Raw genomic sequence first — 24,232 nt, 5'->3', positions numbered from 1 at the left:
ATTCCTGCACTTGTCCCGTAGCTTTGCATGCTATGGCGTTTCAAGTGCTCATCTAAATACTTAAATGTTGAAAGGCTTCCTGGCTCCACCACCTCTTCAGGCAGTGTGTTCCAGATTCCAACCACCCGCTAGGTGAAAACATTTTCCTCAAATCCCCCTCAAACCTCCTGCCCCTTACCCTAAATCTGTGCCCCCTGGTTCTTGACCCCTCCGCTAATGGAAAACTTTTCTTCCTATCTAACCTATCAATGCCCCTCATAATCTTGTATACCTAAATCATATCTCCCCTCAGCCTTCTGTGCTCCAAGAAAAACAACCCAAGCCTTTTCAGTCTCTCTGCATAGCTAAAATGCTCCAGCCCAGGCAACGTCCTGGTGAATCTCCTCTGCACCGTCTCCAGTGCAATCACATCCTTCCTTTTTACAAGAATGATACCTGGACTGCAGGGGTTAAGTTACAAGGAAAGATTACACAAATTAGGCCTGTTTTCGCGTGAATTTAGAAGGTTAAGGGGTGATCTGATTGAAGTCGTCAAGATATTAACAGGAAAGGACAGGCTAGATAAAGATGAACTGTTTCCACCGGTTGGAGATTCTAAAACTAGGGGGCATAGTCGAAAACTTAGGGCCAGACCGTTCAAGAGAGATGTTAGGAAGCACTTCTTCATGCAAAGGGTGGTAGAGGTTTGGAAAACTCCTCCACAAACAGCAGTTGAATCTAGAACAGTTGTTAATTTTAAATCTGAGATAGATAAATTTTTGTTCAGCAAAGATATTAAGGGATATGGGCCAAAGGCCTATGGAGTTAGGCCGCCATGATCTCATTGAATGGCGGGACAGGCTCGAGGGGCTGAATGGCCTACTCCTGTTCCTATCTTTCTATGTGACCAGAACTGTACACAGTACTCCAGCTGTAGTCTAACTAGCATTTTATACAGCTCCATCATAACCCCCCTGCTCCCTGCCCAGCTTGCCATTGTACCACCTTTTGTTCTAATATCCCTTTAGTTGCTTGTGCAGCTGTGGTAAAACGGCTGTTGTGGAGCTGGAGCAATCACATGGAGCAGGCAGAGAAAGGCACAGCCAGTGTTGGGGTTGGGAGTCATGAGGAGGATGCAGAGTGACGGATGTGTCTATGGGGAGGGGACTAAGGAATGTGAGAGTCCATGGGGATGGTACAGGGGATGTGTATGTCCACAGAGAGGGTATGGAGACTGTGTGTGTTGATGGAGAGGACACAGTGGTGTGTGTGTGTGTGTGTCCGTGGGGAGGGTACAGGGGGAATGTGTGTGTCCATGGGGAGGGTGCGGGGGAATATGTGTGTCTGTGGGGAGAGTACGGGGGGAATGTGTGTGTCCGTGGGGAGGGTGCGGGGGGTATGTGTGTGTCCGTGGGGAGGGTGCGGGGGGAATGTGTGTGTCCGTGGGGAGGGTGCGGGGGGAATGTGTGTGTCCGTGGGGAGGGTGCGGGGGAATGTGTGTGTCCATGGGGAGAGTACGGGGGAATGTGTGTGTCCATGGGGAGAGTACGGGGGAATGTGTGTGTCCTTGGGGAGAGTGCAGGGGGAATGTGTGTGTCCGTGGGGAATGTGCGGGGGGAATGTGTGTGTCCGTGGGGAATGTGCGGGGGGAATGTGTGTGTCCGTGGGGAGGGTGCGGGGGGAATGTGTGTGTCCGTGGGGAGGTTGCGGGGGGAATGTGTGTGTCCGTGGGGAGAGTACGGGGGAATGTGTGTGTCCTTGGGGAGAGTGCAGGGGGAATGTGTGTGTCCGTGGGGAGAGTACGGGGGAATGTGTGTGTCGGTGGGGAGGGTGCGGGGGGAATGTGTGTGTCCGTGGGGAGGTTGCGGGGGGAATGTGTGTGTCGGTGGGGAGGGTGCGGGGGAATATGTGTGTCTGTGGGGAGGTTGCGGGGGGATTGTGTGTGTAGGTGGGGAGGGTGCAGGGAAATATGTGTGTCTGTGGGGAGAGTGCGGGGGGAATATGTGTGTCCGTGGGGAGAGTACGGGGGAATGTGTGTGTCCTTGGGGAGAGTGCAGGGGGAATGTGTGTGTCCGTGGGGAGGGTGCGGGGGGAATGTGTGTGTCCGTGGGGAGGGTGCGGGGGGAATGTGTGTGTCCGTGGGGAGAGTACGGGGGAATGTGTGTGTCCGTGGGGAGGGTGCGGGGGAATGTGTGTGTTCGTGGGGAGAGTACGGGGGAAAGTGTGTGTCGGTGGGGAGGGTCGGGGGGAATGTGTGTGTCGGTGGGGAGGGTACGGGGGGAAAGTGTGTGTCGGTGGGGAGGGTGCGGGGGGAATGTGTGTGTCCGTGGGGAGGGTACGGGGGGAAAGTGTGTGTCGGTGGGGAGGGTGCGGGGGGAATGTGTGTGTCCGTGGGGAGGGTGCGGGGGGAATGTGTGTGTCCGTGGGGAATGTGCGGGGGGAATGTATGTGTCCGTGGGGAGGGTGCGGGGGGAATGTGTGTGTCCGTGGGGAGGTTGCGGGGGGAATGTGTGTGTCCGTGGGGAGAGTGTGGGGGGAATGTGTGTGTCGCTGGGGAGGTTGCGGGGGGAATGTGTGTGTCCGTGGGGAGGGTGCGGGGGGAATGTGTGTGTCCGTGGGGAGGGTGCGGGGGGAATGTGTGTGTCTGTGGGGAGGGTGCGGGGGGAATGTGTGTGTCGGTGGGGAGGGTGCGGGGGTAATGTGTGTGTCCGTGGGGAGGGTGCGGGGGGAATGTGTGTGTCCGTGGGGAGGGTGCGGGGGGAATGTGTGTGTCTGTGGGGAGGGTGCGGGGGGAATGTGTGTGTCGGTGGGGAGGGTGCGGGGGTAATGTGTGTGTCCGTGGGGAGGGTGCGGGGGGAATGTGTGTGTCCGTGGGGAATGTGCGGGGGGAATGTGTGTGTCGGTGGGGAGGGTGCGGGGGGAATGTGTGTGTCGGTGGGGAGGGTGCGGGGGGAATGTGTGTGTCCGTGGGGAGGGTGCGGAGGGAATGTGTGTGTCCGTGGGGAGGTTGCGGGGGGATTGTGTGTGTCGGTGGGGAGGGTGCAGGGAAATATGTGTGTCTGTGGGGAGAGTGCGGGGGGAATATGTGTGTCCGTGGGGAGAGTACGGGGGAATGTGTGTGTATCCGTGGGGAGGATGCCAGGGGAATGTGTGTGTCCGCGGGGAGGGTATGAGGGTGGTTGGTGTGTGAGCCCTTGGGATGTGGGCTGAGATTGGAGAATCCGATGCCTTCACTGTACTATTCTGAGGGGAGTTGGTTTTTGCTTCTAAGTTTCCGATCAGTGAAGCTGACTTATGGTTGGTGAACTTTGATCACGCTGAGTGAGTCAGTGTGTTTGTGACTATGTAGAAAAACACGCCTGTTAAATGTCAGGATGATTATTCACACAGTCACACCTTGTGAGGAGCTGGGATTGCTGAACTCCTTGGGCACTAATAGGTGCTCAAAGTATTGTTGATGTTTACGCTTCACTTGCGGTATCTGTACAAGCAGTTCCCCCTGGTTACACCGGTGTTAACGGCAATGTTGGTGCTGCAATGAGTTGCAGGTTGGTGTGATACTGAAGGACATGGTGCCAATTAGAAATGCATAGAAGTTACAAAATGGAACTCGACCGACATTCATCCTTTGAGTTTGCCGTTGCTGATATGTTGAGTAATCGGTGCTTGATAATCTTTCTGTTTATGGTGCTGAGTTCCCAAGGGTTTTCATGTTCTACCAGTCTTTCCTTTATTCCATTCATCTGTTTTAAGAGTTTTCTTTAACTGATCTCTGCAAGTGAGAGGCTTTTTTTTCCTCAAGGAAAGAGAATGCCGAAGGCTAACCTAATAGAGAGCTTTAAAATTACGAAGGGGTTTGATAAGGTTGAAGTAGAGAAAATGTTTCCACTTGTGGGGAATCCAAAACTAGGGGCCATAAATATAAGATGGTCACTAATAAATCCAGTAAGGAATTCAGAAGAAACTTCCTCATCCAGAGAGTGGTGAGCATGTGGAACTTTTTACCACACAAAGTGGTTGAGGTGAATAGCATAGATGCATTTAAGAGGAAGCTAAATAAGACATGAGGGAGAAAGGGACAGAAGGATATGCTGATGAGGGTTAGATGATGAGGAGTGGAAGGAGACTCAAGCATAAACACCAGCATAGAACCATTGGACTGAATGGCCTGTTTCTTTGCTGCAAATGCTATGTAAATAATGTTTCTCCTCGGCTACTTTGCTGTGCCACCTCTTTCATCAACAATTAGATATTAAAGATATCAAGGAATATGAGAGAGTGCAGGAAAATGGCATTGAGGTAGAAGGTCAGCCATGATCTAGTTGAATGGTGGAGCAGGCTCAAGAGACTGAATGGCCTACTTCTTATCTGAGGAAGGATGTTTTTGCCATGGAGGGAGTGCAAAGAAGATTTACTAGGCTGATTCCTGGGATGGCAGGATTGGCGTATGAGGAGAGATTGGGTCGACTCGGCCTATATTCACTGGAGTTTAGAAGAATGAGAGGATCTCACAGAAACCTATAAAATTCTAACAGGACTAGACAGGCTAGTGCAGGGAGGATGTTCCTGATGGCTGGGGAGTCCAGAACCAGGGGTCACCGTCTCAGGATACGGGGTGTGGCATTTAGAACCGAGATGAGGAGAAATTTCTTCACTTAGAGGGTGGTGGAATTCTCTACCACAGAAGGCAGTGGAGGCCAAGTCATTAAATATATTCAAGAAGGAGATAGATATATTAATGCCAAAGGGATCAAGGGATATGAGGAGAAAGCGGGAACAGTGTACTGAATTAGACCATCAGCCATGATATTTTTTGAATGGTGGAGCAGGCTCGAAGGGCCGAATGGCCTACTCCTGCTCCTATTTTCTATGTTTCTATGCTCCTGTTTCCTCTGTAACAATTAACACTTAAAAGGGGGAAGCAAAACCTCTTCTGGAATATATACTTGAAAAGCACTCCCAGCAGTTGAGGTTCATAAAATTGAACCGCCAATATTACTGGGAAATATTGACTTTTTTTTGTGCTGAGGAGTACTCTCTGTTGTGTGAGAGCCATTTATTCTGCCCAGTGGTGCAGTTTAACTGTTTTTAGTTCTATTTTTATTCTTCTAATTTTCCAGCTATGTGAGCTTTGTTTCCAGACATTTGTCACCATTTGGAAAATTATTTCAGTGAGCAAGTGATCAATCCATGGAATAGGCTCCTAGGTCGAAGCAGTCAGTACTGATTCATTCCAGTGCAAATTTAACCAATTTTTATCAGAAAATAATACGTTGAGATACAGTATCGGAGTAATTTGAGTCATGACATGGTAAATGTTGGGGAGGAACAAGTGACTTTGGACCCATGGTTCCCAATCTCTCCAGCACTGGACATTTTCCACACCTGTTGTAGATAGAGATTGATTGCTGTCATTAGTCAACAACTCCATTGTTGTCAGGTTGTGCAACTACCAGGGTGGTAGAAGGCAAATTAATTGGACTGTGGTCTTTCTCCAATTGGCAATTCCTATGGTGTATGTCATCGGGCTTTTCAACACGAACGAGGTATCACAGCTGACCCAAGAACTCAGGAACTGATGTAGCAGAGAAGGTAGTACAGCGGACGTATCTATGGACTTTCAAAAGGTTTTTGATAAATTACCACATAACAGACTTATTCAGAAAATGGAAGCACGAGGTAATAAAGGAATGGTGGTAACTTGGGTATGTGTTTGGCTAAGGGATAGGAAGCAGAGAGTAGTGGTGAACAGATGTTTTTCTGACTGGAGAAAAGAATGGGGTGGGATCCCCAGGGGTCGTAGTAGGACCATTGCTTTACTTGTTATATATAAATGACCTAGACTTGGTTTAAAAAAGGCATAATTTCAAAAGTTGCAGATAACTAGGGAGTACAATTTAGAAGTTTTTGGATAATACAAAACTTGGTAATGTTGTAAATAGTGAGCAGGATGGTAGCAGACTTCAGGAGGATATAGATAGATTGGTGAAATGGGCAGCACGTGGAAGATGCACTTAAATGTAGAAAAGTATGAAGTGATGCACTAGGGGGAAAAACAACATGGAGAGGCAGTGTAATCTAACTGGTACTATTTTGAGGGGTGTTCAAAAGCAGAGGAGCCTGGGGTGGGTATTCCCAAATCTTTGGAGGTGACAGGACAAGTAGATAAGGTGTTTAAGAAAACTTATGGGATAGATGGCTTTGTAAATAGGACATTGATTACATAAACAAGGAAGTCACCTGTTAGGCCTTAGCTGGAGTATTGTGTACAATTCTGGGCATCACACTTTAGGAAGGAAGTCAAGACCTGCGGGAGGGTGCAGGATGACAGAGGGACAAGGGAGCTCAGTTATGTGGAGAGATTGGAGAATCCAGGACTGTTCTCCTTATAGCAGAGAAATTTAAGAAGAGGACTAATAGAGGTATTCAAAATGATGCGGTGTTTTGATAGGGTAAGTCGGGAGAATCCGTTTCTTCTGACAAATGGGTTGCTTACCAGAGGTCATAAATGTAAAATAATGGACAAAAGAGAATGAGAGGGGAAATGAGACATTTCTTCACGCAGAGGGTGTAATGACCTAGAGTGCACCACCTGAAAGGGCACTGGAATCAGATCCCACAGGAAGTTTCAAAAAGCAATTGGACATGTACTTGAAAAGGACGAATTTGCAGGGTCATGGGGAAAAAGCTGGGGCATGGGACTAAATTGGACAGCTCTTTCAAAGAGCCCACACAGGCCTGAAGGGCTGAATGGCCCCCTTTTGTGCTGCGTAAGATTCTGTGATTCTATAACTGTCTTCAACCAATGTCGACTCTCATGCACATTGCTTTTAGGAGTGAGTCACTCACTGGATGATGATCAGGAGTAAGAATTAAAGCTGTTTCTCCCCTTCCCTTTCCCAAAGACATCCTTTCTGCTGCTCCAGACCAGGGAGTCAGTACTTTTAGATCAGAGCATCACTCTGGCCTCACTCTTGCTGGCCCATGTTCTCAGTCCGTCAAGCAGCAACAGTGACCCGAGTTTGGATCAGCAAAGCTTTTTTGATGTGTTACTTCAGAAAAATGAAAAGGCCTTTCCACACAGGCTCCTTAACTCAACTTGTACACGAGATATGCATTCATACTCGCCTGCTGGCCTTGCACTCTAAGCATCCCCTCTCTTGTCAAAACATCACTCCTTTTAAATGGACCAGAATCCAGTAGGTCCTGGGGAGAATTTAGTATCAGAGTAATTTAGCTTTTCTTTCCATAGCTTGTTCTGCTTTGAGGCCACCAGTGTGAATTGATAATTTCTTTCGTGACCATCCCTACACTGGAATTGCAGGCTATGAGGAGTTTGTGGTTCTCTCCCTAAAACTCTCTGGCTCTCCATCTCTCTCCTTTTGGTCACTTCTTAAAACCTACCTCTTTGAGCAAGTTTTTGGTCACCTGTCCTAATGTCTCTTTCTGTGACTTGGTATCAATTGTTTGCTCAAGCACCTTGGGATGTTTTACTACGCTAACAACAACTTGCATTTTTATAGTGTCTTCAACGTGTTAAAGCAGTCCAATGCACTTCACATGATCAATTATCAAATGAAGAGTCTTACCAGAGCATTTTAAAGGAGGAGGGGTTTAGGGAGGGAATTTCAGAGCTTAGGGGCTAGCCAGCTGAAGGTTCGGGCTGTCAGTGTAGGGATGGTCACAAAAGGTATGATCAGTTCACACTGGTGCAGTAGAGGTTGGCTTCAAACAAGAGCCCGTCCTCCCAGCTGGGGAGAAAAGAAAATTGAAGATGTGCAAGAGGCCAGCATTGGAGCAGCACAGGGATCTCGGAGGGTTGTGGGGCTATAGGGAGATTATAAAGATAGGTGAAGGTGAGACAATGGAGGGGTTTTAATACAAAGATGAGAATTTTTGATTTGTTAAAGATGCTATATAGATACTAGTTGTTGTAGTCTATACCTGAGTGTTTAGTTTCCGTTCTTCTCTGTGAAAATCTGATTGAACCCCAGTGGTGGAACTGTGATATATTTGGGACAAACAGATGAAGCTTTCCCGAGTTGCAGAGATCTTTCATTCAGAATCATCCATCCTCTTTCCATATTGTAAGCCATAAGGGTCTATGCCTTTCAGCAATTCAGAGTTCCACTCTAAGTAGTCCTCCCTTCCCTGATTCCTTAATCGAGCTTGGTGTGTGAAATGGAGATTTCCAATCATCTGTCCAGAGGGGGAACTAAGTAAAATGTTCTGGGCCCTTTCTCTTTCCCCAGATTGCACCTAGTCCTCTGCCAGTCTGAACCACAGTACCCAGGATTGCCAGTCCACCACTGTCTTTTGGCTCCAGCAATGTGCTCTCACTCGCATTGCTTTATTCATCTTGACCCATATGAAGCTTCGCCGTGTGACCTGATTAATACTGGAACACTTCCACCGAGAGTGTGCTGATGGCATGGATAATCTGGGGCACCACTGCCATTTTAAGACATCAATTAGCAACCAACAGTTTTCTGTTGATGAGAGCACCCAGCACAGTTAGGGGTCGGCCTGCATTATGTAACTGCATCTTCCAGCGTTTAAGGAAAGAAAAACCCAAGTAACAACAAAAACCTGACGTTATACAGCGCCGTTAACATAGTAAAACATCCCAAGGCACTTCACAAGAGTGTTATCACAAATTTTGACATAGAGATATTAGGACAGGTGACCAAATGCTTGTTCAAACAGGTAGTTTTTAAGGAGCACCTTAAAGGAGGAGAGAGGGGTAGAAAGACGGAGAGGTTTGTAATGGAATTCCAGAATTTAGGGCTTAGGAAGCTGAAGGCACGGCCACCAATGGTGGAGCGATGGAAATCGAGGAAATGCAAGAGGGCGAGGCCATGGGAGAGTTGCAAAACAAGGATGAGAATTTTAAAAAGCAAGCCATTGTTGGACCGGAACCAGTGTAGGTCAGCGAACTCAGGGATAGTGAGTGAACAAGACTTTGTGCAAGCTAGGATATGAGCAGCCTCCATTACACAGTCACTGGTAACTGAATCGTCGCTGGGCTAGTAAATCAGAGGCCCAGGCTAATGTTCTGGGGACATGCATTCAAATCCCACCATAGCACTTGGTGGAATTTAAATTCAGTTGATTAATAATAAAAAAAAAAATAGAATTGAAAGCTGGACTCAGTAATGGTGCCATGAAACTATCAAACCCATCTGGTTCACTAATGTCCTTTAGGGAAGGAAATCTGCCATCCTTACATGGTCTGGCCGACATGTGACTCCAGACCCACAGCAATGTGGTTGACTCTTAACTGCCCTTTGAAATAGCCTAGCAAGCCACTCAGTTGTCTAAGGCAATTAGAGATGGGCAACAAATTCTGGCCTTGCCAGCGTTACCCACATCCCATGAAAGAGTAAAAATTTAAAAAAACAGTGGCATGGTGTAAATACTGATGGGATATCCCATTGATCCATGGGCTCCTGCGACCTATCTCTCATTTAAGAGTGGTGTCGTGCTGAGCCTTGCATCAGGTTTAACGAACAAATCTTCCATGTTTGTGATGTGGATAGACCAGTTCTTCAGCCTCATTCTTTGTGACTAAAGTTATTTGAATTTCACCTATCTGAGTGCTGATGTTTTATGCCCACCTCATATTTCTTTCATTGAATGGAGATATTGCTCAGTTGCTCAAGAACTTCCAATGTCTGCAGTTCGTTTTCTTTGGAAATAAGTGTTTAGAGTCAAATGATCGTGGGTTAAGCCCCACTCCAGAGATTTGAGCACACAATCTAGACTGCCACTTTGATGCAGTACTGTCTGAGGTGCCGTCTTTTGGATGACAGGTTAAACCAACAGCCCCATCTACCTTCTCAGGTGAATGTAAAGGATCCCATGGAATTATTTCAAAGAAGAGAAGGGCAATTCTAATGTTGCCCTGACCAGTATTGATCCCTCAACCAACATCACTAAAACACGTCATCTAGTCACTATCCCATTGTAGTTTTTGGGAGCTTGCTGTGTGCAAATTTGTTGCTGCTTTTCCTACATTACAACAATCACTATACCTCAAAAAAAAAAAATTGGCTGTAAAGCACTTTGGGATATCCTAAAATCGTGAAAGCTACTATATAAATGCAAATCTTTCTTTTATTTCCTCATTGGTTGCTGCTCATTTGAGTGGCTGGTTGCATGTCCAGCAGGGCAGGAACCTTCAGTGCTGATTCGGGCTCGCCCTACTCATACCCCAGCTACTTCCTGGCCCAGCGTATAGAGAGTTCCTCTAGCAACCCAGTTTCAAGCCAGCAGTCCGGTGCGGTTAGTCACTTTCCTAAAGCAATAGTGTCATGATTTGACAGCTCAGTGCAGCAAGGCTCAGTGTGACTGTGCTAAAAGCAAAATACTGCAGATGCTGGAAATCTGAAATAATAACAAGAAATGCTGGAAACACTCAGCAGGTCTGGCAGCATTTGTGGAGAGAGAAACAGAGTTAACATTTCAGGTCAGTGACCCTTCATCAGATCTGAAACGTTAGCTCTGCTTCTCTCTCCACAGATGCTGCCAGACCTGCTGAATATTTCCAACATTTCTTGTTTTTATTTCAATGTGACTGTGCTCCAGGCTAACTCTGAAGACATAGGTCCCCAGAGCCCGCCAGCTATGTTTGCACTGCTTTGGAATCCGTCCTGTTTGCGTGTGGAGATTGAATGAAGGAAAAGGATGGTAGAATATTTATTTCTGGGAATCTCCCTCATTCTTCAAAAGGCAGTTGACCTTCAAATGGAAAGCTCCCTCCTAGCCCACTGCTCATTCTCTTCCTGGCCTGCCCTACCCTACCCTACACTACCCTGGCTAGCAGCTGTTTTGCTGTCAGTCTAATTGTACTAATTTTATTCTCACCATTTCAGTGCTTCACCTAGTTCGGTACAGTTCCATGGACCCCAGTCCCCTCTTCTGAATATGCTGGTTCTTGATAGCGTATGGGTTTTACAGGCACCTGTCACCAAAATGTGAGCCCAGACAATAGAGTTATGTAATCACATTGATCATTACAGCCTAGCTTGATCCAGCCCTGGACATCCACTCACACTTTCCAGCACGAATCACTGGTTCGTAGTTATGAGAAGCAAATTGGAAACCAGAGAGAATCTAACTATCTCCCGTTGACATTCAATGGCATTACCCTTGCTGAATCTACCACCATCAACTTCCTGGGGGTTATCATTGATCAGAAACTGAACTGATCTATCCATATAAATACTGTGGCTACAAAAGCATATCAGAGGCTGGGAATTCCGTAACGAGTAACTTCCCTCCTAAAGCTTGTCCACCATCTACAAGGCACAAGTTAGGAATGTGATGGCATACCCTCCCCTAGCCTGGATGAGTGCAGCTCTAACAACACTCAAGAAGCTTGACACCATCCAGGGCAAAGCAGCCCGCTTGATCGGCATCTTGACAAATACATGAATAGAGGGGTACGGTCCCCGGAAGTGCAGAAGGTTTTAGTTTAGACAGGCATCAAGATCGGCGCAGGCTTGGAGGGCTGAATGGCCTGTTCCTGTGCTGTACTGTTCTTTGTTCTTTTTGTTCCATCACAGGCATGCACTGCAGCAACTTAGCAAGGTTCCTTAGAGAGCACCTTCCAAACCCACAACCTGTACCACCTAGAAGGACAAGGGCAAGAGTCACATGGGAACACCACCATCTGCAAGTTCTCCTCCAAGCCACACACAATCCTGACTTGGAACTATATCGCTGTTCCTTCACTGTGGCTGGGTCAAAATCCTGTACCTCCCTCACTAACAGCGCTGTGGGTATACCTACACTAGATCGACTGCAGCGGTTCAAGAAGTTGGCTCACCACCACCTTCTCAAGGGCAATTAGGGATGGGCAACAAATGCTAACCTTGCCAGCAATGCTCACATCCTATGAAAGAAAAAGAAAATGCTATGTTGGCCTTTATGACAAATGGATTGGAGTATAAGAGTCAAGATGTCTTGGTGCAATTGTATAGGGCTTTGGTGAGACCGCACCTGGCGTAGTATGTAGTTTTGGTCTCCTTAGCTAAGGAAGGCGATACTTACCTTGAAGGGAGTACAACAAAGGTACACGTAACTGATTCCTTGGATGAGGGGATTGTCCTTTGAGGATAGATTGAATAGACATGGCCTATATTCCCTCGAGTTTGGAAGAATGACAAGAAATCTCATTGAAATTATATGACAGTTATATGAAAAGGAAGAATGTGCAGGGTTATGGGGAGAGGGCAGGGGAATGAGACTGTGGGAATTGCTCTTTCAGAGAGCCAGTGCGGGCACAATGGGCCGAATGGCCTCCTTCTGCACTGTAATGATTCTGTGATTCAGTGAATCATATAAAATTCTTCACTGGCACGAAAGGATAGATACTTGGAGGATGTTTCCCTGGCTAGGGAATCTAGACCTAGGGGTCACAGTCTCAGAATAAGGAGTTGGCCATTTAGGACTGAAATGAGGAGGAATTTCTTCTCTGAGAGTTGTGAATCTTGGGAATTCTCGACTGCAGAGAGCTCAGTCATTGAATATATACAAGATAGAAGTCAACGGATTACTGAGGAAATCAAGGGATATAGGCATAATGCGGGAAGGTGTCGCTGAGGTAGAAGATCAGCCATGATCTTATTGATTGGCATAGCAGGCTCGAGGGGCCAAATGGTCTATGCCTGCTGCTATTGCTTATGTTATTATGATAACAGTTCCGTGCCATTTATACCTCTTTGAGAAACTGGACTTGTCAAACAGGCTTCATGGTTTGGAAATCTCCCTTAAATAAAAACAAGAAATGCTGCAAATATTCAGCAGATCTGGTAGCATCTGTGGAGAGGGAAGCAGAGTTAACGTTTCAGGTCAGTGACCCTTCATCAGAACTGGCAAATGTTAGAAATTTAATAGGCTTTAAGCAAATAAAGTGAGGGTGGGGCAAGAGATAACAAAAGGCGAGGTGTTGATAGGACAGGGTCACAGAGAATATCTGACCAGAAGGTCATGGAGCAAAGGCAAACAGTATGTTAATGGTGTGCTGAAAGACAAAGTGTTAGTGCAGAGAGGATGTTAATTGACAGAAAAATGAACAGCCCTAGCCCAAAGCACAAACATGGTAAAAAAAATGAATGATGAAACAAACTAAAATAAATAAATAATAAAAAAGAAAAAATAACTAAAAGTAAAAAGGGGGGCTTGTCATGCTCTGAAATTCTTGAACTCAATGTTCAGTCTGGAAGGCTGTAGCGTTACTAATCAGTAAATGAGATGCTGTTCCTCTAGCTTGCGTTGATGTTCACTGGCACACTGCAGCAATCCCAGGACAGATATGTGGGCATGAGAGCAGGAGCTGGTGTTGAAATGGTAAGCGACCAGAAGCTCAGTCACACTTTCGCGCTGAGCAGAGGTGTTCCATAAAGCAGTCACCCAATCTGCGTTTGGTCTCCTCAGTGTAGATGAGACCACATTGTGAGCAGCGAATACAGTATACCAAATTGAAAGAAATACAAGTAAATTACTGCTTCACCTGAAAGGAGTGTTTGGGGCCTTGGTTAGTGAGGACAGAGGAGGTAAAGGGGCAGGTGTTACAACTCCTGCGATTGCATGGGAAGGTGCCGTGGGAAGGGACGAGGTGTCTGGTGGTGGAGGAGTGAAGGAACGATCCCTTCGGAATGCTGGGAGGGGAGGGGAAGATGCGTTTGTTAGTGGTGTCACGCTGGACGTGGTTGAAATGGCGGAGGATGATCCTTTGGATATGGAGGCTGATGGGGTGAAAAGTGAGGACAAGGGGAACCTGTCACGGTTCTGGGAGGGAGGGGAAGGGGTGAGGGGAGAGGTACGGGAAATGGGCCGGACATGGTTGAGGGCTCTGTCAAGTGGGAGAATGAAATGGGGTCCTTACAGGAGGCAGGATGTGAAGAAGTGTAGTCGAGGTAGCTGTGGGAGTCGGTGGGCTTATAATGAATATTTGTAGATAGCCTATCCCCAGAGATGGAGACAGAGAAGTCAAGGAAGGGAAGGGAAGTGTCGGAGATGGACCATGTAAAGGTGAGAGAAGGGTGGAAATTGGAAGCAAAGTTGATAAAGTTTTCCAGTTCGGGGTGGGAGCAGGAAACAGCACTGATAAGGCATCAATGTACCGGAACCAAAGTTGGTGGGGGGGGCTTGAGTAGGACTGGAACAAGGAATGTTTGACATATCTCACAAAAATACAGGCATAACTAGGACCCATGCAGGTACCCATAGCAACACCTTTTACTTGAAGGAAGTGAGTGGAGTTGAACAAGGAGTTGTTCAATGTGAGAACAAGTTCAGCCAGGCAGAAGAGTGTGGTGGTGGATGGGGACTGGTTGTGCCTCTGTTCAAGGAAGAAGCGGAGAGCCCTTATACCGTCCTGGTTGGGGGATGGAGGTGTAGAGAGATTGGATGTCCATAGTAAAGAGGAGGCGGTTGGGGCCAGGAAACTGGAAGTTGTCGAAATGACATAGGGTGTCAGAAGAGTCACAGATGTAGGTGGGAAGAGACTGGACCGGGGAGAAAAGATAGAGTCAAGATAGAAAGAAATTATGCATTTTGGGAAGTTAAACCAGGGCAGGACATATACAGTGAATGGCAGGGCCCTGGGGAGTGTTGTTGAGCAGAGAGACCTTGGGATGCAAGTACATAGTTCCCTGAAAGTGGCAACACAGGTAGGCAGGGTGGTGAAGAAGGCGTATGGCATGCTTGCCTTCATTGGCCGAGGCATTGAGTACAAGAGTTGGGACGTCATGTTACAGTTGTACATGACGTTGGTTAGGCCGCATTTGGAGTACTGTGTGCAGTCCTGGTCGCCGCACTACAGGGAAGATGTGATTAAGCTAGAAAAGATTCACAAGGATGTTGCCTGGTTTGGAGGGCTTGAGTTATAAAGAGAAATTGGATAAGCTGGGTCTGTTTTCCCTGGAGCGAAGGAGGCTGAGAGGGGACATGATAGAGGTATATAAAATTATGAGAGGCATAGATAGGGTAGATAGCCAGAGTCTGTTTCCCATGGTAGGGGTGACTAAAACTAGAGGTCATAGATTTAAGGTGAGAGGGAGGAGGTTTAAAGGGGATCTAAGGGGTAAATTTTTCACACAAAGAATAGTGGGTATCTGGAATGAGCTGCCTGAGGAGGTGGTGGAGGCAGGAACAGTAGCGACATTTAAGAGGCATCTGGACAGGTACTTGAATGAGCAAAGCATAGAGGGATATGGAATTAATGCAGGCAGATGGGATTAGTATAGATCGCATTATGGTTGGCATGGACGCGGTGGGCCGAAGGGCCTCTTTCTATGCTGTACGACTCTATGACTCTAAATAAGTTCAGTGGGGCAGGAACAGGCTGAAATAATGGGTCTCCCAGGACAGTCCTGTTCATGGATTTTAAAAAGGAGGTAGAAGTGGGCTGTCCAGGGTTGCGGGACTATGAGGTTGAAAGCTGGAGAGGAAAGATCTCCAGAGGAGATAAGGTCAGTGACAGTCCTGTGGACAATAGCTTGATGTTCGGTGGTGGGGTCATGGTCCAGAGGGAAGTAGGAAGAAGTGTGTGAGAGTTGACGCTGAGCATCTGCAAGGTAGAGGTCGGTCGGTGCGCCAGACAACAACAGCATCACCCTTGTTGGCAGGTTTGATGACAATGTTGGGGTTGGACCTGAGAGAACGGAGTGCAACAAGTTCAGAGGGGGACAGGTTAGAGTGAGTGACGGGGGGCAGAGAAATTGAGACGGCCGATGTCTCGCCAATAGTTCTCAATGAAAAGATCAAGAGTGGGTAAGAGACTAGAGGGAGGGGTCCAGGTGAAGGGAGAATGCTGGAGGCGGGTGAATGGGTCTGCTGGTTGGGGGGAAGTCAAAGAAGTGAGCCCGGAGGCGAAGGTGACAGAAGAAGACGTCATGCCTAGCGCAAAATTTATTGAGGTGGGGGCGTAAGGAGATAAAACTGAGTCCTTTGCTGAGTACAGAATGTTCATCAGAGAGGGGAAGGTCAGAGTGTATAGTGAATACAGGGCAAGGGGTCAGATCAGAAGGGGGTAAATCTCCCTGTTCTCCCATCTCTTCCAGAACAGAGTGGGAATGACGCATTCACAGAATGCTATTGGATGACAATTCACAGTCTGTGACTAACCTTTTTCTAGAATCCCATCGTTGTCCTTGGTAATGTTGGCTATTAGGTGGATTCCATTGCGTATGGACACTTTGTAGATGTTGCTGTGTTGAGTTCTCTGTCAAGAGAATCTGAATCATTATTTGGGGTTTTGAGCTGTGTTACAATATGGAGACAGTCTTTCTCTAACTATTATTCAACTTTGCCTTTGAGAAGAAGTAAGTTAACAGTGGGAGAATAGAGCATTCTGTACTTACGGTGCACACAAGAAGGTATTACTACATAAGTTAGTTAAAGCTCCCCTGATTCTGGGGTTTGACCAGGTTGATAAAGACTAGATTTCTACTTGTGAGATGACTAAAACTAGGGCACATAAATATAAGATAGTCAGCAATAAATCCAATAGGGAATTCAGGAGGAACTTCTTGAACCAACGAGTGTTTAGAATGTGGAATTGGCTACCATGCTTTGCACAAATTGGCTGCCACATTTCCTACATTACAACAGTGACTACAAAAGCAATTAATCGGCTATAAAACGCTTTAGCATGTCCTGAGATTGTGAAAGGCGCAATAGAAATGTGAATTCATTCTTTTTTGAAGTTAACCCATATAAGTGAGAAAGTGACTATATGTGAAAGGCCTCCATTGTCTTGCTCCCAAACTGGTGACTGGGTTTAACTTGGCATTTTAGAAATCTGAAGCAGATGCAATGCCTTGAGCCATATTAGAGGCAGCAGGCCCCATGTCAGTAATTAGTATGGGACTACACACCGTCATTGGTTGAGTGGGTGGTGATTCCTCTTGAACTAAGAAAAACCTCCACCAGCACGGTTGGATTATATTTCCATGCCACTGGGTGGGGTGGGGGAGATTACCAGGAGCATCGGACAGAGAATTGGAGTCACAGTTTTGTGGCTCAGTCTCTGACTCACACGCCACTGAGAGCACGTCAGAGAATTGGGGTCACCGTGTTGTCACCCAATGTCTGAAACACTCCATTGAGACCTGGGGTCACAAGTCAGAGAATGGGGGTCATGGTGTAACTCTGTTACCCATAAGTGCAAGAACAGCATGGTTACAGAATCAAGCCCATAGGTTTTTGTCTTTCTCGAGATGCTTGGGCTTTCATTTTGTTGAGGAAATCCCAAGGCCCTTAGTGCAGGGCATTACAGGCAAAACTGACCAGAGTCGCAGAGAAGACGAGGTAAGTGGGGATTTATTAACTGGGTGATGCCGAATCTGGGGCCAGTGACCACTAAAAATACACAGCATGCATAAAAGGCAGGTTCGTGTCTCAGATGCGATCTGTCTGAACCAATACTCACCTTTACAGACTGACCTGCTGTGCCAGTTTTCACTTCATATGAGAGTGGTGAGAAATGTGAAACTTGCTACCACATGCAGTGGTTGAGACAAATAGCATAGCATTTAAGGGTAAGTTAGATTAAGTATATGATGGAGAAAAGGAATAGAAGGATATGCTGTAGGGAAAGAGGGGTGGGAGCAGTCTCGTGGAGTGTAAACACTAGCATAGAACTATTGGGTTGAATGACCTGTTTCTGTGCTGTAAATTTTTATGTAATTCATGCATGTATAGATATCGTTTCCCCTATTATTTGGGTTTAAAAGCCTGTACGTTGTAAGAGAGAAAGGCCAGGGGTCACATTCTTCACAGTTGTTACATCATGCAAAGGAATGAGTTAGAATTGGAGTTCAACACAGTAGGGAGGAAAAAGCTTGTATTGGGCCCGTTTAGTGTTTAGGAGGAGCAGAAATTTAAAAGGAGCAAAGACCATAGCAGTGTTAATAACAGAAGGAGGCAAGACAGGTTGTATGGAGAGAGAATGTGGACACCATTGTTGTGAGAGGGATTGTCTATCAGACGATTAGCATACCACCCTGCAGTGCAAGGAGAGCTTCACCAGGTACAGGAGCTGTGTCTGGGTCTTGGAAGGCCATGGTCTGGTGTAGCACTTAGTGAGGTACTGTTGGTTCCAGGTCTTTTGGGGATGGGAGAAATCTGAGGCTGTGGGTTAAAAAGCTTCATTGACACTATCTTCAAAATTGCTGGTGCAAGTGTGATTTGTCCTGCAGCTCCGAACTGGAAATAAATTGAGTGCTGACCCCGAGCTGTATTGGATTGCTTTATGGTGTTTTATATCTGCTGCAGTTATTCAGCTTCTAGTCCTGTCTTGAAGCTTCTAGTCCAGCCAATGAGGTTCTGAACAGCTGAAGAATTAAAAGTTGTGGTGGAATTACTTGCAAATAGATTGCACTCCTTCTCTCACCTTTTGTCCTTTCCTCCCTCTCCCTTCTTCCCTATGTCTTTCTGACATTTCAGTGATACCACTATGTTCGGTGCTCCTCTGAAGTTTGAGCTGCACATACTCTGTTCCATTCACTCTTCCTTCTTCCAGCACGTTCACCACACTGTACCAGAGAAAACCCATAGCACTGTCTGCTGCTCCAAATCATTCTTTCCAAGACCCTTAAAATGCAACTTCCACAATCTTCCCATCCTCCTGAATCCTCCAGACTTTTCAAGGTCAGGCTTGGAATTGTCTAATCTGTTGTTGCTCAATGGCCTTGTTGCCTCTCAAATCCTGCTGTTGTCCTGCACTGTGGACCTTGGCCCCTCCTTGGCCTTCTCAGTAAACAAATCGTTTAATGACTGTGAATCAGAAGTTAATCGGAAGGAAATAATTGTCTTATTTCACATATATATATATATACATTTAACGTACACACAGACACATACAGAGGCACTCGGGGAACATACACAAATTTACATGCAGACTTTCTGTGACACACTGTGACATATTTATTTTTGATTACAGATGGTGTATTATACGATGAGCTCTGAGACTATGTCAACGAGACCTTGTTACTGACAACCTGATTCCACTGGGATCTCCCCATTTGCTCACCGTCACAATGCCTGTGCAGGCTCCACAATGGACAGACTTCCTCTCCTGCCCAATCTGCTGCCAGACCTTCGACGAGAACATTCGCAAGCCCATCAGCCTAGGCTGTGGACACACAGTCTGTAAGATGTGTCTCAACAAGCTCCATCGTAAGGCCTGCCCTTTCGACCAAACCACTATCAACACGGACATAGACATGTTACCTGTGAACTCTGCACTGTTACAGCTAGTAGGAGCCCAGGTAAGACTCCAACCTCTGCACTCCCATTGATTGTCCGACTCTTAAACCCACATGTATAGCAACATCTTCTGCCAATTGTTAACTGATTGGATGGGTCCTGACTATCATCCTGATTTTTAAACCATCTCTAAAGATTTTCTAATTTATAAAAATGTTAAACGAAAATTAATAATACACAATTTTTTGGTTCCACTGTGCTCTTTCTCCTGGTTTCTTGCTCGCCCCAGAGTCCTGGAGATTAATCTTTACTTCCTGGCGACACCAGGATTATCCTGGAGGATTGGCATTGCTACTTGTAGACAGGGTGCGAGTGATGTCTTCACCCAAACAATCCCCATTGCTGGTCAAGGCTCACTGACTCGATGATTAATGGCAGTGATCCAAGCTACACAGTGTCCATCTGCTTCCTGTGCAATACATTGTTCAATCCCCACAGCTCGCCCTGTGCAACACACTGTTCAGTACACCCAGCTCTCCCTGTGTAGCACACAGCTCGCCCTGTGCAACACACTGTTCAGTGCACCCAGCTCTCCCTGTGTAGCATACAGCTCGCCCTGTGCAACACACTGTTCTGTACACCCAGCTCCCCCTGTGTAACGCACTGTTCTGTACACCCAGCTCCCCCTGTGTAACGTACTGTTGAGTACACACAGCTCTCCTTGTGTGGCACACAGCTCTCCCTGTGTAACGCACTTGAGTACACACAGCTCTCCCTGTGTAATGCACTGTTGAGTACACACAGCTCTCCCCGTGTAATGCACTGTTGAGTACACACAGCTCTCCCCGTGTAACGCACTGTTGAGTACACACAGCTCTCCCTGTGTAACGCACTGTTGAGTACACACAGCTCTCCCTGTGTAACGCACTGTTGAGTACACACAGCTCTCCCCGTGTAACGCACTGTTGAGTACACACAGCTCTCCCCGTGTAAAGCACTGTTGAATACACACAGTTCTCCCCGTGTAACGCACTGTTGAGTACACACAGCTCTCCCTGTGTAACGCACTGTTGAGTACACACAGCTCTCCCTGTGTAATGCACTGTTGAGTACACACAGCTCTCCCCGTGTAACGCACTGTTGAGTACGCACAGCTCTCCCTGTGTAACGCACTGTTGAGTACGCACAGCTCTCCCTGTGTAACGCACTGTTGAGTACGCACAGCTCTCCCTGTGTAACGCACTGTTGAGTACGCACAGCTCTCCCTGTGTAACGCACTGTTGAGTACGCACAGCTCTCCCTGTGTAACGCACTGTTGAGTACGCACAGCTCTCCCTGTGTAACGCACTGTTGAGTACACACAGCTCTCCCTGTGTAGCGCGCGGCTCTCCCTGTGTAATGCACTGTTGAGTACACACAGCTCTTCCTGTGTAATGCACTGTTGAATACACACAGCTCTCCCCGCGTAACGCACTGTTCAGTGCACACAGCTCTCCCCGCGTAACGCACTGTTCAGTGCACACAGCTCTCCCCGCGTAACGCACTGTTCAGTGCACACAGCTCTCCCTGTGTAACGCACTGTTCAGTGCACACAGCTCTCCCTGTGTAACGCACTGTTCAGTGCACACAGCTCTCCCTGTGTAACGCACTGTTCAGTGCACACAGCTCTCCCTGTGTAACATACTGTTCAACCCCAAGTCTATCCCTATGTAACGCACTGTTTAGTGCACACAGCTCTCCCTGTGTAGCGCGCGGCTCTCCCTGTGTAGCGCGCGGCTCAGTGCACGCGCGGCTCTCCCTGTGTAGCGCGCGGCTCGGTGCACGCGCAGCTCTCCCTCTGTAACACACTGTTCAGTCTGTCCAGCTCCTTGTTGTGTACACTGTCTTTTCTCGTTGCTCATGGTGAATAGGGCAATTCTGTGCAGATTTCCCCATACATCCTGTGGTCTGATCAAGGATCTGTTTCACCCTCAGCATTAAATGATCTCTCCCTGACTAAAAGTCTCATGACATCTGTAAATAGGGTTGAGCTGGAACAGGAGAGCTAAAGATGACGTGGAGATGCAAGTGAGGCCAACCTGAGCCACACGATGAGATGTTTGCGTTTGTTCCTGATGCATGCAGTGTAGGGGCTGTGTTTGGCAAGAGGAGCAGATTCAGTGCCCACAACATCTTTCTGTCTGAAGGAGTTATTATTTGGTAATAGCTGAGTCATTGGAACATTTTGATGGACAAGTGAGTCCCTGTTTGTTTTCTCACCAGCACTGCACTTCACGTAACCTGTTCAGTGACCACTGAGCTGGTTTCTCTCTGACCCTCTCTTCCCAATCCTTTCCCCGCCATATACACAGCATATTCAGCTGGCCGTGTACTCTTTATGTTCCCCACAGTACTTTTTAGGTGACGATTGGGAACTTTTAATTATCTCAATAAAACTAACGTTCATCCTATGCCCCTTTATATCAACAGCAGTAGGCCATTCAGCCCCTCGAACCTGTTCCACATTTAATAAGATCATGGCTATTCTGTATCTTAATTCCATTTACCCACCTTAATTCCGTAACCCTTAATACCCTTACTTAATCTATCAATCTCAATTTTGACATTTTCATTTGACCCCCAACTCTGACGACCTTTTGGGGAGAGAGTTCCAGATTTCCTCCTATGCTTTGTGAAGAAATGCTTCCTGATATCACCCCTAAACTACCTAGCTGTAATTTTCAGGTTTATGCTCCTTTGTTCTGGACTTGCGCCACCAGAGGAAATAGGGTTGGTAGAGAGAAACTATCAACAACCCCTTTGATCATCTTAACCATTTCAATTAGATCGCCCTTAAATTATTCCTTATACCACAGAGCTTCCTCAGACCAGAAGAATGTGTGAGCAGCAGCCCCAGTATATAAGCAGGCCCCGCTACTGTGGGTGGAGGTTTCATTCATCGCATGGGACAGTGCCAAATATGAGCAGCTTGCTTGGTCTTGCTGGCACTTAGGATTGTTTCCCCATTGACACTAGGAAAGGTGTGAGTGTGACTTTCCACAAACCAAACAAGTGCAAGGCTTGCACGTGTGCAGTAGTGCAACAAAGAAATTGTGCGTCCACGCAACTCGCTGCTCTCTGTCCGGATAGAATTTGCCACACGGTATAAACAACGCAGATTCAGAGTCACAGAACCTGTCCGACTATAGATGGCGGAGTTATCTAAAAGGGTAATAATTATTCAGAGGACAAGTGTGAGGCTCAGATGTTGCAATCTGCTCTCCATTCCTGACAGCTCATTCTATGGTAAAAGCAAAATACTGCGGATGCTGGAAATCTGAAATAAAAACAAGAAATGCTGGAACCACTCAGCAGGTCTGGCAGCATCTGTGAAAAGAGAAGCAGAGTTAACGTTTCGGGTCAGTGACCCTTCTTCGGAACTGACAAATATTAGAAAAGTCACAGGTTATAAGCAAGTGAGGTGGGGGTGGGGCAAGAGATAACAAAGGAGAAGGTGTGGATTGGACAAGGCCACATAGCTGACCAAAAGGTCATGAAGCAAAGGCAAACAATATGTTAATGGTGTGTTGAAAGACAAAGCATTAGTACAGATTAGGTGTTAACGGACTGAATATTGAACAGCAGCAAGTGCAAACCTGAAAATAAACAGTGGGTAAGCAAACTGAACAAACTAAGATGAAATGAAATAAATGCAAAAAAAAGATTGTAAAAAATGTAAAAAAGGAAAAAAGAAAAAATAACTAAAAATGAAAGTCAAGAGCATGACAGCCCCCCATTTTACTTTCATTTTTAGTTTTTTTTTTCTTTTTTCCTTTTTTGCATTTTTAACAATCTTTTTTTTGCATTTATTTCATTTCATCTTAGTTTGTTCAGTTTGCTTACCCACTGTTTTTTTTTAGGTTGCACTTGCTGCTGTTCAATATTCAGTCCGTTAACACCTAATCTGTACGAATGCTTTGTCTTTCAACACACCATTAACATATTGTTTGCCTTTGCTCCATGATGTTTTGGTCAGCTATGTGGCCTTGTCCAACCTACACCTTCTCCTTTGTTATCCTTTGCCCCACCCCCACCTCACTTGCTTATAACCTGTGACTTTTCTAATATTTGTCAGTTCCGAAGAAGGGTCACTGACCCGAAACGTTAACTCTGCTTCTCTTTTCACAGATGTTGCCAAACCTGCTGAGTGGTTCCAGCATTTCTTGTTTTTAGCTCATTCAGTGGTGCCTTGGCGATGATGCAGAGATTTACCACATTGGTGCAATGAGGGAATTCAGTAATGTGGAGAGATTGGAGAAGCTAGGGTTTCTCTCCTTGGAGCAGAGAAAGTTAAGAGGGGATTTGATAGAAGTATTCAAAATTATGAGGAACTTTGATGGAGTAGATAAGGAGAAACTTGTTTCTACTGGCCGGAGGGTTGATAACCAGAGAACACAGGTTTAAAATAATTGACAGTATACTGGTGAGGAGAAGAGAATTCTTTTTACATAGTGAATTGGTATGATCTGAAATGCACTGTCTGAAAGGGTGGTGCAAGCAGATTCAATCGTAAGTTTGAAAAGGAAATTGGATAAATAGTTGAAAAGAGGTTTATAAGGTTTTGGAGAAAGAGTGGGGGAGTGGGACTAATTGGGTAGAACTTTCAAAAAGACTGCACTGAAACCATGGGTGGAATTTAATTTGGCCCACGGGAGTGGGTAGTGAGGCAAGGGTGGGGGGCTGTAGAATCAGGAGGGAAGGCAGGGGTGGAGTGCCTGCCACCTTCCTGACTCCATCCAGTTCAATCTGGGGACAGGAAGGTCAAAGATTGCCTTCCTGCGCAGAAGCCAATTAAGGACCGCTGCAGGGCCTCTTCTTGCCAGCGCTGGTATTGACCAGCCACCGGGGGCCCTACGTCATGTGGGGAGACAGCCTAGTAAAAGGTGATGGCCTCCCTACAGGCCCACCTTCCAGATTGGGCACAGAGGGGCGCCCCCACCCCCAGGCCTGCCTGATAAGCCCGATGCGACTTACCTGGGTTCCAGGGCATGCTCCA

General features: G+C 46.7%; 1 protein-coding gene across 8 annotated transcripts in view; it reads left to right on the top strand.

Annotated features, from left to right (window-relative positions):
- Positions 1-24,232, top strand: part of LOC137366689 (roquin-1-like) — a 132,863-nt gene that overhangs the window by 51,133 nt on the left and 57,498 nt on the right. For all 8 annotated transcript variants that reach the window (XM_068028363.1, XM_068028368.1, XM_068028367.1 and 5 more), the window contains one exon: positions 18,932-19,259. In XM_068028363.1, coding sequence (XP_067884464.1) covers positions 19,029-19,259 — 231 coding nt within the window. In that variant the 5' untranslated portion in view covers positions 18,932-19,028. The remainder of the gene's footprint in view (positions 1-18,931; positions 19,260-24,232) is intronic.

The sequence above is a fragment of the Heterodontus francisci genome, unplaced genomic scaffold, assembly GCF_036365525.1.
Source record: "Heterodontus francisci isolate sHetFra1 unplaced genomic scaffold, sHetFra1.hap1 HAP1_SCAFFOLD_1127, whole genome shotgun sequence".
Taxonomy (NCBI): Eukaryota; Metazoa; Chordata; class Chondrichthyes; order Heterodontiformes; family Heterodontidae; genus Heterodontus; species Heterodontus francisci.
The sequence above is the reverse complement of the archived record's forward strand: the minus strand, read 5'-3'. Positions and strand labels throughout refer to the sequence as shown.